Here is a 15,079-nt window from a genome sequence, read left to right as displayed (position 1 = left end):
CTGGTGGCACAGGGAGCCAGGCTAGCTGCAATGGTCCTTTCCCCAGCCACCCCTACTCTTTCTCTTCTCCGACCAGGCATTCAGAGCAGGGCATGGGCTGGGGGAGACCACAGACATCACCTCCATCTGAATGCACATTGTTGCTTTTTTCTTAGTTGTTGGCCAAGAGATGGAGAGACTCCAGTAGTTCCCTTCTCTGTGCTGATATGTCCCCAGACCCCTAGTGGATGCCTGAAACTGTGGATAGTACTGAATCCTTTATATAGTATGTTTTTTTCTACACTTACATACATATGCTAAAATTTAATGCATACATGAGGCATGGTAAGAGAATAATAATAAAATAGAAGAAATACAAAAACATACTGGAATAAAAGTTATATGAATGGTTTCTCGCTCTCTGATAACCGATACTTAGCTACTCTGGGATAATGGGCTGGGAGCAGAGATGGCATGGATTCACTGGACAAAGGACAGGTTCACTTCCCAGGTGGGACATTGCGCGCCTTCATCATTCTACTCAGAATGGCATAGAATTTCAGTTTAATGAGTTGTTTATTTCTGGAATTTTCCATGTAATATTTTCAGTCTGTGGTTGATGGCAGGCGAGCAGACTGCCAAAAGTGACACTGTAGATAAGGAGGGACACCTGTCATCTCGGGGTTCGTGGGTCCTCATTCAGAAGGGCAATCTCTAGTCACTGTTCTTGGTGATTGAGGCTGTTCAGGCGAAGCATGTGTTATGATTAGGATCATCAAATATGATCCATTTGACCCCGCCTCATTCTGCAGTCATTTGTATGCTGACCCTTGGGCTGTAAGCCCCGTGTAGCCGGGCACCGAGTCTTCTCCAAGTCAGCATCCCACAGCTCCCGCATCATATTCTGCCCATATACCTTTGGCCACTGCCTTTTGTGTGCCAGCCCTGAGCCAGGTCTTGGAGAAACAGAGGTGAATAAGGACCAGTCATGACCTCGGAGGTTTGTGTTATGCTCTGAGGAGGCTTGCAGGCCAATAAAGGTAGTATTTGGGGGATGACATCCTTGCATCGTAAGTTACTAATTGTGCTTACCGCCATCACTACCTAGTGAAGCAGAAGGCACTTTTGGACTCAGGTAGGTGCGGCAGGTAAATCTCTGGAGCCCGAGGCATGGGGAGGCCCAGGGGGCACGGGTCTAGGGCAGAGGGTGGAGAGGCCATTTAGACTTCGGAGTGTGTGTTGAGTTGAGCCCTAATTCCCCAGTCTTATTCCAGTGTTCTGGTCCTGCCCACATTTGTCTGGGGGTGGATGTGTTAACTGGTAACTGGGAGGGCAACAGGGGAGGCTCTTCTCTGGGACAGTTTACTGTTCAGAAGAGACTCTTCACTCGAGGTCACCTACTGGGAAGTGGAGCTAAAAATGTAGGTCCTAGAATCAGACCGGCTGGGTTGAAGTCCGTCTTCCACCACGTCTCACTCGCTCTGTGTCAGTGGACTTGTTGTTGAACTTCTCTAAGCCCAGTGTCCTCATCTGTAAGTTAGGGTAATAACAGTGCCCACCTTGTTTACTTCTTGAGCCCAGTTGAATGCCAGGACACATCTGACCTATGGATTGAAACAGAATGTGGGTGAGAACACAAGAGAGAATCCAGGATGTATGGCTGCCTTACGTGCAAGATTGTTCCTGGCCCTGGGTGGGTGCCGAGGCACAGGAAAGGGTCCCCTGACACCTTCTTCTCCTCTGGACCCTTGGCTCTGTGACATGGTCTCTCAGGCTTGGATGCCCCATTTGATAGAGTTCTCAGATTTGTTGTGCCCAAGAATCACCTGGAGCAATTACAAGTGCAGATCCCTGGGCCCCGACCCAGAGATTCTGATTCACTGGGTGCTGCCTGGGACTCAGCATTTTAAATAAGTACCCCAGGCATTTCTGATATCATCAGGACTTTAAGGATCCCTACTTGGGCTGTTCTTTATGAACCTTCACCGACCAGCTCTACCCAGCCCACTCCAGCTCATGGACCAGTACCTGCAACATCTGTCTTTTCTGCCATCTCGCTCCCCATGTGCACATTGAGGGAAGAAGCAAAGACCCTCATGGAACATCTGTGTGCCTGACACTATGCTGGGCGTGAGAAATGCAGAGAAGACACTACATGAGGCTGGGTAGCTCCATGCATGAGATGCTGGTGGGGACATGCTCAGACAGAGGTAAATGGGAGGTCCTGGGGGCTCAGGAGAGTGGAGCAGGCCCATCAAGGAAAAGTTTTAAAAAATAGATGACCACAGAGCTGAGTTTTACACTGTGGAGGCAGCCAAGCAGGGATGGCGTGTAGGGAAGTACGAACCTTTTGCTATCACTGGGGTAGAGGGTTTAGGGCAGGGTTCCAGGAGGCTGAATAATTCACAAGTCCATGCTCCCATGAATGTCATGACCCTTGGGGTAGTGGCTTTTGAAGAAAGTGCTCTGATGAAGCAGCATCCTGAGGCTCATTTCTATTGTACTCATAGCCAAATACCGCTATTGTAACTCTGATCGATGAAACTCACCAAAATATTCATTTATAGGAAAGTTCTGCTGTAAGGACAAGAAAGGCAGGGTCCATTTTTGAAGAGAGTTTTCCACTCTCCCAGGCCAATAAAGCCATCGGTGGGGTGACTTTGATGGGCTTTGAGGTTGGGAGGGATGAAATGAGAGTGACAGGAAAGGGTCTGACTGGCAAGCAGGTTTTGTTCCCCAAGCCTCCTCCAGGTACTAGGTAGTGGGAACTTGGAGTGTTGTATTGAGAGGAATCCTATGGCTGACTTTGATTTTGAGGCCTGAGCGGGGCATGTCTCACAGGTCCTGGGGCTAGGGGATGGGAGTCCTGGGGCCGTCCAAGTTTGAGATTTTCTCATGTGACTGGCTGTCAATACAAATGTCTCATTTCCTGTGGTTTATACAGTTGGTGTTTTGAGCCTTACATGCTGGGCTTGACATTTATACCAGTTAGATTTCATCGTGTTGGTTTTGACTGATTATTCCAGCCCTGGGCCTTTGTGGCCCAGACTCTGTAATTCCATTCATTAACGATTCCTCCCAGCAGCCACCCATTGTATACAGTGGTGGAGAGAGAACCACAAGTGCCCCCCAACTCTGAGCAAATGTCTGGAAAATGTTTCCAAATGGTGAATGATTTGCTAATGAGTCCAAGGTCTGTCTTTGATCCCATTAACAAGTCCAGCTTGTCTCCCTCATATAATAATACAATTGAGTTATCAGGGTATTTATTCCCCAGGGGTTCTTCAGGAAGATGTGAGTAGATGTGACTGATTCAAAGAAAGCCATAGCTCATCAAGTTCATTGTAAATTGTTTGGCATGAGGTGATGTAGCCACTGGTGACTAAGGAGGACACTGGAGAGGGAAGAATGGACTGTGGTCTTTCCAGCCAGGGCCAAGGACTGTGGTGCCCCAATCAAGTGTCTTAAATACAAGGGACTCGCATGTTAAGTCATCCTGGGGGCAAAAATCAAAGATGGTCCAAATTGCCTCTGAAATAACCACAATGTCACCTGTAATCCCAGAGCTAGTCATAGTCTGGAGGCACCTGAGGACAGAACCACAGGAGGTGGCTGCAGGGGCCACACCTCAGGCGTCTGTGGCCACATGCCCATTGAGGACGAAGGGAGATACTCTTGCATGGCTGTGTTATGTGGTAAGTTGTCTCTTCTCTTCATCCGTGTCTCTGTCTTTCTCGGGCAGCCTGTAGAGTTCAATTCACATAAATCAAGTGCTTACAGGACGCAGTTTCTGTGGGCCATTTTATATTATTACAATGGCAGATACATACCACTTGTACAGCTGGGGAAACCAGTTCTCATGCTCTTTCTCTCTCCTTTGCTTGGGCCCGCTGCCCCACTAACAGCCCTCTGTCCAAAATGTGGCTTTAACTGGGAGTTTCTGTGCAGACTGTTGGTGTGGTCAGTCTTGTCTGCCTGCCCTGCTTATTCCTCACTGAAAAACAATGTTGTCACTAATAATCTGTGTCTCATAGGGACAGTTGACTCATGAATGACGTAGAAGTTGGGGTCACCAACCCCCTGCTGTTGAAAATTTGTGTATGACTTTTGACTCCCCCCAAAACTTAGACACTAACAGCTTAGTATTGACTGTAAGCCTTACCAATGACATAAACCGTTGATAACTACATACTTTGTATGTTATATGTATTGGGTACCATATAAATACTGAAAATAAAGAAGCTAGAAAGAAGGAAATGTTATTAAGAAAAGCATAGGAAGGCAACTTGTATTAAAAACTAGCATATGAGTAGGCCTGAGCTGTTCAAACCTGAGTTGTTCAAGGGTCGAATGTATAATTAGCTGATTTACCTTTGTTCAGTTTCCTAGATGTAGACAAAATCGAGTACTTCAGTCTTTGCTGTAGAGCACCAGATGCGAAGACCAGGCTGGTACAATGATTCAGCATCGTGTGCCAGCTCTGATAGACGGGAGGGGCCTGGGGGCAGCATCAGAAGGGTCCCGAGGCTGAGGCCAGGCTGAGCAGAGACCGTGTCTGACAGAGACAAGGGAATGGGCGTGGCTAAGCCTGCCCTGGAGACTGGTGGTCTGTCTGCAGAAAGAAAGACAGCCATGCCCCCCCATGCCCTCTCGGGACATTCTATCTTTTGGGTCTACTTATTTCATTGTGTTCTGCTATTATTGTCTGTACGCCTGCTTTTCACAGTTGGGAGTCTTTCCTTCATTGTGTTCCCAGAGCCTGACACATACTAGGCACGCACCGGCACTACATGTTTGTTGAGTGGCTGGCTTTACCTAACTGGTCTGCACACGTGGGGTCTGCCATCTTTCCGACTGGAGACAGTTGTTTGCTTTGCTGAGATTCAAACTACAGCACAGGGTTCCCGATTTGCCAGGTACATCCTCTCTAGGAATAAAAACATAAATTGTATATGTTTCTCCCCTCTTTAAACTCCTGTTGGGCTCATAATAATAATAACAGTTCCCTTTTTCTCTCCCTCATCATAAAATAGCCTTAATTTTTCTCCTCAGTGTTCCTTTGAAACTCTCAGTGAGATCATTTTCCCTCTGTCCCTTTATGACATTTTCATCTGCTTCATAGTGTTTCTGGTCATTCTTAGGGCGTTTACAAAAAGCCTTTGATTATTCCTAGAATGGTTTTTGCTCCTGGCTCACTGCCACTTTCTTCAACATTACTCTTGTTTTAGTTCATGGTGATTTCAGTATCCATATGAATGATCCCTGAATTGCTTTGACTTCCTTTTCTCTGATATTCTCACCCTCCTCCATAGCTCAGCCATTGCTCCTCTTATCATACTTTCGACCCTGTGGTTATCATAACTGCAGTCCTGTCATAATCTCAATTTAAACCTCCTATCTTCCTAGCTCATCCCTTCTAACACCTTCTCTTATTCTAGGTTCAATAATTTTGTGGCTTTATCTGGACTTTCAGGTCGTCAATCCTGCTACTTCTCTCTGTCCTTCCCCGACGCATTGCCTCTACTCCCTGCTCCCCCAGTTTAACTCTAGAGGAAATCATTATAGGTGCCCTGTCGATGTCCTTTGCCACTCTCCTGATTCGTCACTCTCGAGTGGCTAAATGACAGCCCTGGTTCAGTCAACTTTTGCCTGCTTTCCCCCTAGACCTGTGCAGCCGAGTGCAATGGAGCAACCAACACACACACCATGTTTTTAGTCTCATTCCAATTTCATGAGCACGACCCTCAAGTCAGCCTCCAATGCTGCCCAGAAATGATGCTCCAGTTTCCTAATCCTTGTACTCCTGCACTGTCCTAGAAATTGTTACACGTTTTCACTTGTATCATTCAATTTTCTACAGTTCGTTTTTTTTAAGTGCCCACAAACCATCTGCTTGTAGAAACTTTGCTGGGAATTGGTATGAAATATCCCATTTTCTGAAGTCCATTTCCCTCCCCCAACCCACCCCAGACATTTGCCTATTATCTAAGCCAAATTCCTCTTGTTCCTCAGTGTCCCTCGAGGGTCCATGGCCTCAGCTCTCCCTCTCCTCGTCCTGTCCTTCAGTCCCCCATGGGCCTTGCTCCTGCTTATCTCAGTCAGCACCTGTCAAGACAATGAGAACGAGAATGACTAGCAGCCTGATTTACTGGGAAAGCATCTGTTTTCATCATCTTATTAAATTAAAAAATATTCAAATAGCCATTTTGCAGAGAAGAAGCACTTGGCAGGAGGCAGGCCAGTTTGGGCCACAGCTCTCAGGCCCTGGGAACCCAGGGAAGGAAGGAGCTGGCCCCAGGGAGCCGGTGCCGTCCTGGTGCCTGCTGAGTGTGCTGCCTTTCTGAGCAGTGGTTGGTGGGTAAAAGCATGGGCTGCAGAGCCAAACAAGATAGATGGGATCAGATTCCTGCTCCTCCACCCCCTAAGGATGAGACCCTGAGCTATTTAACCTCCCTAGACTCACTGTCCTCATCCGAAAAACGGGATAGTAACAGTATCTTATCTGCTCCCTAAGGAGGGTATGAGAAATAAATAAGCCAACATATGGGAAGTATTCAGAACAAAGCCAGGTACTTATTAAGTGCTCAATGAACAATAGCTATAAATTATTATCATATTCTCTTTGGAGTCTTACATAACAGCCCTGGGAGGTACTACTATCCCCATTTCACAGAAGAAGAGACTGAGGGTTACAGAGGTTAAGGAGAGAGGCTCGAGACCACATGGACAGACAGCAGCAGAGGCTCGACTTGCACTAAGATCAGAGGACTCTGCCCCATCTCACCGAGCATTGCAGAGCTCCCTTTTAGTCCCTGGATGACATGATTTTACCCTTGCCATGGAGATTCACATCACTCCCTCCTCCAAACATGCCTGGATCTTCCCAGGCAGAGGGCACCCAATATTTACTGTACAATTACTTGGTCATGGTTGAATGTAGCTGGAGCAAGGGAGGCCAATTAGCAACAAATCAGCAACTCTGAGAGGAGAAACAGTCCCAAGATCACACGCTGCAGTCCCTTGGGAGTGGGAGTGTTGTTTACGGTTGTCCTGACTCAGGTTCGCCCACTCTGCAAGGGCCTGGGATGCTCAGTTCGGCCAACGTGCAGGCTGTGGGCTCAAGCTGACGGCACTGGAAGTGCTGTTGACAAGGTCCAGACTGTCACTTTACGGTGCCAGAGATGACATTTTGTGATGTGCTCACAAGCCCTCTTCCAGTGGCTGTTGAAAGTCTGTTGTGAGGGTCCGGAAGGAGGATTGTTTGTGTGCTCACCCAGGCTGAGGAGACAGGGACACCGTGCATCAGCACTGGGGTGTGAACGGAACACACACACAGAGTCATTTTCTGGGATTGTCTCTCAGAAGCCCCCTGTAGAGAAGCTGTTAGGCTCTTCACTGTGAATATATCAGAAAGCCCCCCAGGGCTTATGAGCTCATGCTGTAACAGGGTTTTTTTCCGAGGCGCCTGCCTGACAATGGTGGGCAAGGCACCAGCATAGTGCCAGGCGAGCCGTAAGACCTCATGGACATAGAATCACCTCTCTGAACCTCAGTTTCTCCTTCTGGAAAGTGAGTGACTTGGACTCTATTTGATCCCTTCATCTCTAGAGATTTTATTAGTCCAGTAGTCCCTGAACCTCATTTAATTCTATAAACATTGACCGAGGACTCACTGTATTCCGAACTGCATGGCTACGCAGGCGGGAGAGACGAGTTTCCCACTGCGGGGAGTTCCCAGCGAGTTAATGAGGTCATGACTTGCCAGAACTTCTTTTCCCCAGAGAGCTCTCTCGTACTTACCCGGTGGTGCTCAGAGTGTGGTCCCTGGAGCGGTGACCAGCTTCACCGGGAACTTCCTAGGAACAAACGTTTTCAGGTACCACCCTGAACCTACAGAAGAAAACTTGGTCACTTGGGCGGCTATGACCCATTTTCAACTCACCATCAGAGCTCCCGTGTAACCTCCCACAACATTTTGAACCTTTGTGGTGTTTTTATAAGTGTCCAGGCATTGCGAAAACTACCCATTTGTTTTGATACGCACTAATCCATTTAGCACACAATCCCCTGTGGAATTTCTGGGCTTCCCTGCAAGTGAATTGATTGTGATGCTTGGTGGGATGTTAACACCATGAGGAAGGCCCGCAGTAAGAATCCTAGTCCCAGGAAACTCACTCCCCATTTCCAAAGAGGAAGAGAGCTCTCAGCGGAAAAGTCTGCTGTCCCTCTCCCTCCCTTCCCAGGAGCCTGCCATGAATGTCCTCCTCTGCCCAGGGTCAGAGCCTGGTTCCAGTGCTCAGCAGGTGGAGGCCACTGGCCACATTCTCCCCAAAGTCAGTTCACACGTCAAGGGTGGGAGACATCCAGGGTGGGGCAGGTGAGGCTCCTAGAAGGGGTCAGCCTGGCTCCTGCACCTTGCCCCCTCCTGTGGGCCTGCCATCCTCTGCACCCAGCGCCATGCGCTAGACATATGCACCTTCGTGAAAGTTAGAAGAAGACGCCCTCTCCAGGGGCCTCTCCGGGTGGACGCAGCATCCAGGACTCGGGGCTGGGCTGGATCATCTTCTTCAATTCTCACAACCACCCAGTGCGGTGGGCGTCTGTGTTGTCTTCACAGAGTTTTCCTTTTTCTAAATCGGAAGAGGTTTTTCAACTGCCAGCACCCCCATTTCCTCATCTAGCCAATGAGTGTGATACTCCTAGCTCTTTGTTCAAGAGCGATAAAAGCCCTCTGGGGACAAAACAAGATTTTAAAACATCCTGCAAATGCCGGGGGTTTTATATCGATCTTACCCCAGGGTCCTCAAAGGCAGTTTCTGGGGCCTCTGGTCTGAGAAACTCACCTTACACTCACACAGCCCCCAGTGTTACGTGTGGGTACCACAGAGAGCTGGTTCCCTCCCAGGATCTGGCATTTGGGGGTGCTCCCTCCCCTAACGTCTGTTGTCAGACTTGTGAGGCTGCAGTGGGTGAGGTGTTATGTGTGGCGAGAAGGCAGTCACTGCCTGGCGAGCTGGCCTGGACGGGGTGACCTCATGGGCCTTTCTTAGTTCTCATTTTAATGACTGAGTTCACTGTTTCATTTTTGGCTTTCTCTCTCTTTTTTGCAGCTGTGATGTTTGGGATTTAGGGCAAGCATTTGGGATCCCTTTTCTAATCCCTATCAAATGTGGATTGAGCTGCCAAGTCTTGGGAAGGGAGGAGGGACTCCCCCTGGCTGGAGGCAGTGGCTCAAAACATCTGAGAAACTCCAGCTTCCACCCTCTGAGGCAGGAGGTCTCTCTTCTCATCCAATGCCATCCTCTTCACAGAATGCAGTGAGTTCCACCCAGGGACTCCAACCTCACATAACCTCCTTGCTTGGGTGCTTAAGAGATAAGAATGCTGGTTGTGGTGATAAGGGAGAGACTTAGCATTTGCCTTTTTCCAATTTAACCATGTCCTTGATTGAAATGTTTCTTGGCTGGGCCCCTCATCCATTTCCACCACTGCCCCGATTGAGACTGGGTCCCCCACCCAACCAGGGTAGTGCAAAGTGGTCTGAGTCACCCACCTTGTAAACCATCACCACACTCAAATGACTTTTTATTACATAGCTTCTCCACGGTAGAGATAAGTTACATCATGGATGCTAATCCTATTATGCCCATCACCTGTAGCATTATGTACACACTTCTCAGTCTGAATTTAAAGGCCTTTTGTAACTTTCAGGCTACCCCTCTGACTTAATTCCTGCCCACGACTCCTAGCAGTTCCTTTGCCACTTACTCTATTATCCACCGTCTTTGCGCCATCTTGGGCTTTTGTCCAGGTGTCCCTCTCCCTGTGTGCCGTCTCTCAATCCAAACACCGTGCACCCATAAGGCTAGCTCATGTCCTCTCTCCTTGACCCCAGCCCACCAATATCCCTGTTCTCTGCACGCAGTTTTATTCCAACTATTCTTTCACTTGTTCCATTAGTTGAGTCTCCCCAAGTAGAATGTACGTTCCTTGATGTCGATCCCTTCTCTAAGCTTCTTCCATATTCCCTGCAGTATCCAGGTGAGCTTCTGTGGCATAGAGTAAACAGTGAAGTCATTTTGACCCTGATCAGGTGTTTGGCCACCTGAAAAGCATATTGACGAATTTCTAAAAACCAAAGTATGCGTTTATCCTGTGAAACGAATACCAGTTGTTGGTAGCCTGGACTCATGGGCACCCAGGCACGCACGTGCACACACAGCTTGCACACACACCCTCACAACTTTCCCAGGTATGAAGAAACACTGATGAAGACTGGAGGTTTGAAAGGTGATCCCCAGCCCTGGGACTTCCAACAGTAGCCAAACACCATCTTTCATACTCTTCTGATGCATTTGACCTCTCCTCTTTCCCCAGAGAGCTCCTGTGAAAATAAGCGTGCAGACCTGGTCTTCATCATTGACAGCTCCCGCAGTGTCAACACCCACGACTATGCCAAGGTCAAGGAGTTCATCATGGACATCTTGCAGTTCTTGGACATCGGCCCTGATGTCACCAGAGTGGGCCTGCTCCAATATGGCAGCACCGTTAAGAATGAGTTCTCCCTCAAGACCTTTAAGAGGAAGTCCGAGGTGGAGCGCGCCGTCAAGAGGATGAGGCACCTCTCCACGGGCACCATGACGGGCCTGGCCATCCAGTACGCCTTGAACATTGCGTTCTCTGAAGCAGAGGGTGCCCGGCCCCTGAGGGAAAATGTGCCGAGGGTCATAATGATCGTGACGGATGGGAGACCACAGGACTCTGTGGCCGAGGTGGCTGCAAAGGTGCGGGACACAGGCATCCTGATCTTTGCCATTGGTGTGGGCCAGGTGGACCTCAACACGCTGAAGGCCATTGGGAGCGAGCCTCACGAGGACCACGTCTTCCTGGTGGCCAACTTCAGCCAGATGGAGTCGCTGACCTCGGTGTTCCAGAACAAGTTGTGCGGTAAGTCCTGCACCCTAACCTTGTGCCTCTTCCAGGGGCATTACTAGGATCTATTTATTTGCCCTCCAGGGCTCATTCTGTGCTGCCTTACCCCAGGTACCATGCCTGCAAGAACCGTTCAGCAAAGGCCAAGATAGACACAGTGTTTTGGGGGGTTTATACTCTAGCGAAGGAGACAGATATTAAGCATGAGATGGTGCAAATAAGTAAGTAACTGCAGTCGTTACAGTGTGATGGAGGAAGAATTCAGGGCAGGACCTGGCCTAGTCCTGGGTGCTCAGGGTGACTTCCCTGGGGAGGGGACATTTACTGCAGAATGAGTAAGAGTGGATAGGTGAAATTTTCTCCTATACATTGAACTCTCCCAGAATTCCCTGAGTTGGAATTCATGAGTTGGAGTAGGAATGGGACTATGAGGGCAAAAATAATGGCATAATTTCTCCTTGGATGGTGGGGAATACAAACATATTTGCCCCAAGGTGGTGCTAGCCCTGGATGTTTTCTCAACTGACAAAGATGCCCAGTGTATGGGGAGGAGCAAGATATGGTCCTGGTGCCTTCCCACCTGTTAGGATGGCAGAAGGTGCCCCCCCTTTCCGGCCCACTTCTCTGTTACGGGAGGCTTCTCTAAGTCTTTGAGCTACTTTTTTTCTCTTTAAAAAAAACTTTTTTTAAGATTTCATTTATTTATCTATAGAGGGGAGGGGAAGGAGAGAGGGAGAGAAATATCAATGTATGGTTACCTCTCATGTGTCCCCTCCTGGGAACTGGTCTGCAAACCAGGCATGTGCTCTCACTGGGAATCAAACCTCAATCCTTTGATTCATAGGCCCGCACTCAATCCACTGAGCTATACTAGCCAGGGCTGCTTTTTCTCTCTTTGAGGGTCTTCTTCCCTCTCTTGCTTTCTAACCCTACTCTCCACAAGGCTTCCCTCTCCCTTCCTTGCTAGACTCCTCCCAGTAACCTTCAGCCCAGTCTCCTGTGTCAGCTTTTTCCAGCGGGTCCACTCGCTCCCTCCCCAGTTTCCTGCTCCTGCAGGAGACTTCTCGTCCCTCCTCCAGAAGGGAGGGGCCCAGGGCGCCGACTCAGGCTCCATTATCATCCCTGGAAACAGGAAATGTGCCTTCTGACTTGGTAAACAGTGTCCAACCCTGTCTTTCCCACCCCCATCGGTCCCTGTCCCCTCCAACTGCCATGTTTCTTTGATGGGACAACAAAAGCAAGTATCTATTTTGAAATGACTAATATTTCGAATGGAGAGTAAGCTTAGGGACCAGACTGATTTCCCGCTCTCCGGGAGCAGGATCCTGCCCTGTGGGGCTCTGAGGGCCAGTTCTGGGAACGCGGCACAGCCTGGACACCACCCCCAACTCCTCTCAAAGCCTCACAGAGTAAGAATGGTGTGCTCGTGATGTGTCTTTAAAAAAAAAAACAAAACCTGATGAGAACTAACCTCAAAAATCAAATGATTTACTTACAAAAATCAGTGCCATGAAGGAAAAAGAACATTTTCTCTGCAATGTCGCCTGGAAACTGTTCAGAAGTGCCTCTTTCTCTGGAGCCACGGGAGGGCTGGCTTCTGTGTGGTGTGCTGGGCCCGAGTCACCTGGAAAACTTCACCCAATGGGGTGCACTGTGAACAGTTTTAAGGTTTATGACTTTAAATGACTTATGCAGAAGGAATGTTTCTTTCTTCCTGGAAATACTAAAAAAGGACTCGGTTCCACAACAGTTTTGAGGGGTGTATTCATTTGTCTTGGGACGTGTTCATGGAGGAGTTCTTTGGTGGGTGCTCTGGACTTACCAGCAAATGGAAAGGTAATCGACAAATGTGAGGATGAGGACTTGTCTGTAGCAGAACCTTCTCTGCGTTCTTTATGGCCAGGCAGCAACATTAAAAGGCAGTTTGAATCGCCCTCCCACCCTCCCCACCAGCACTTTGTTGCAATCAGGAAGCTCTAAGAAAACATCCGTGTCATGCCATCCATTCGTTCATTCGTTCTGGGGCCTTAGAACTGAATCCCCACTCCCACCCCAGGGGAGACCAGGTCCTGTCTCACCACATTGCTGGGCTCTGATGAGCAGACTTGTCAACTGTCTTCAAAGGCTGAGGAGGCCCTGGGGCCTCTATGAGCCGTGCAGTAAAGAGCACAGTAAGTGACATCTATAAAGCACTTTCCCTTCTGTTTTTGCACTTGATCCTCTCGAGAACCTGGGGAGGTAACACAATACCGGCCCTCCCTCTCTACGGGTGAGTGAACTTGTTCAGTGAGCTCCCTGAGAACAAACAGCCAGAGGATGCTGGGTTCTGCTCCCAAAGCGCTTGATCATTTTGCTCCCACCACACGCTGGGAGTTATAAATTACTCTAAGGAAAAGCACTTTCTGATGGCAGCCTCCACCATCCAGCTGTGCTGGGTGTACCAGCGGTGAGGCTGACATTCACCTAGAGTTTGAGGGAAGACTTTGTAGTGGGGGAAGGAGCGGACTCCAGCCTCGGGGACCTCACCTGCCAGTGGTACACGGTGCTGAGCACCTCTGTCAAATGGGGTTTTACCTGCAGAAATAGATGTGTGGGCGGTGTTGGAAACTGTAGAGCCCTATTGAGTGTGTGCCAGGTGGCATATAATTGTGGTCAGATACCTGAAGGACCAGCAGGTTGTCAGATCTGTGCTCCGGTTTTCAGGCAACAGTGATGAGCATCTTCCAAGTTGGCAGATGGCATCTTTGAGGTTTTGGAAGTCTCATTTCTTCCTTCCACAGTTACTGAGTGACACTCTGATAATAACAGCTGAGTTTGTCCTGGGCTAGGTACTTATAACAGCCTATGAGGCAGGTACTCTTATTATCCCCATTTGACAGAAATAGGAACTGAGGCTCAGAAAGGATAAGCAACTTCAAGTATCAGAGTCGGGGATGCAGATTGCAGTCTCTCTGTACAGAGCTCTCCACACACCAGGCCCAGGGTTCAAGGCAGGTGGGAGGATGCTCTAATCACAGAGAAATCGGATATTGACCATACCTCAGTGACCTTGGAATGTCACCCAGCACTGGGGACCTCTGATCAAAAGATGCTTGGGTTACCTACAGGCTCCAGGAGAGCTTTAAACAGCAGATGATGATAACAGTCACTAACATTTATTGACTTTAATATGTGTATGTGCTGTCTTGAGCTACTAGTGTATGTTAGCTCATATTTTATTCACATAGTAAACCTGTGAAGTAGGGGCTCTCATAATTCCCATTGTATAGGAAAGGAAATCGAGACCCGGAGAGGCTCAATAACTCATCCAAAGTCGCGCCGCACTAAGTGGTAGAGCTGAGTTGTGAATCCAGGCATGCTGGCTCCGAACCTGCATCGAAACCAGTGTGTGTTGCACAGTCCTGAAAGATGAGCAGGAGTTTACTCTGTGCAGAGAGAGCAACTGCAGCAAGCTGGGAAAGGAATGCTGTTTTCAACTGTGTTTTTTTTCCTATTTCATATTTTTTTCAAAACCACAAAAACAAGCCCAGATTCTCTGTGAATTTTGTGACCCACAGTTTGAAAGGTGCTGATGAAGGGCTATGCAGGGAAGTGGAGGCCGTGGTGCACCTAGGGATGGGGTTTCAGAGGGAAGAAGGGGTGAAGCCCTTGTGCTTCAGGCAGAGCCGAAAAGCGCTGCTGGATCTTAGTCTCCCAGCATGAGCGAGGCAGGAACCTTCATTACACACTTAGGAAGAGATCAGGCTCTGGAGCTGGACTGCCCCTGAGGGTGAGCCCTGGCTCTGGCTCTCGCTGGCTATGTCCATGTGAACTTGGACACAGTGGTGGCTTTATACCCATGGGTAGTCAGTTCCCACGCTGGCCACAGCAGGAGAGGGAGGTGGGACTCCTGAGGTTGCCTTCTCAGGCCAGCCCTGAGACCACCAGAGAAACTTGGGGGCCAGGTGTCCTGTGAATGGAGGCCCAGTCTGCAAAATGCCTACCCAGCCTGGGGTCCACCACTTTTGCCACCCAGTGAGAGAGAACACAGAATTTAGGGGCTGAAAAACGCATGTCTGTCCTGAGCCTTCTGAAGACTCATTATAACCTGGGCAGGTCTGCTTTTAATTAACCTCTTGGTACCTGCTTTATCAAACTAGCCTGGTATTTGGAGCCTATAGACTGACCA

General features: G+C 48.9%; 1 protein-coding gene across 3 annotated transcripts in view; it reads left to right on the top strand.

Moving 5' to 3' along the window:
* The window catches only part of MATN2 (matrilin 2), a 129,427-nt gene that overhangs the window by 42,499 nt on the left and 71,849 nt on the right, over nucleotides 1-15,079 (top strand). For all 3 annotated transcript variants that reach the window (XM_037131124.2, XM_037131125.2, XM_037131123.2), the window contains exon 3: nucleotides 10,357-10,926. In XM_037131124.2, coding sequence (XP_036987019.2) covers nucleotides 10,357-10,926 — 570 coding nt within the window. The remainder of the gene's footprint in view (nucleotides 1-10,356; nucleotides 10,927-15,079) is intronic.

Source organism: Artibeus jamaicensis, unplaced genomic scaffold (assembly GCF_021234435.1).
Source record: "Artibeus jamaicensis isolate MK-2021 breed Jamaican fruit bat unplaced genomic scaffold, CSHL_Jam_final scaffold_916, whole genome shotgun sequence".
Taxonomy (NCBI): domain Eukaryota; kingdom Metazoa; phylum Chordata; class Mammalia; order Chiroptera; family Phyllostomidae; genus Artibeus; species Artibeus jamaicensis.
Note: the sequence above shows the minus strand (reverse complement) of the source record. Positions and strands in the feature narration are given on the sequence as shown.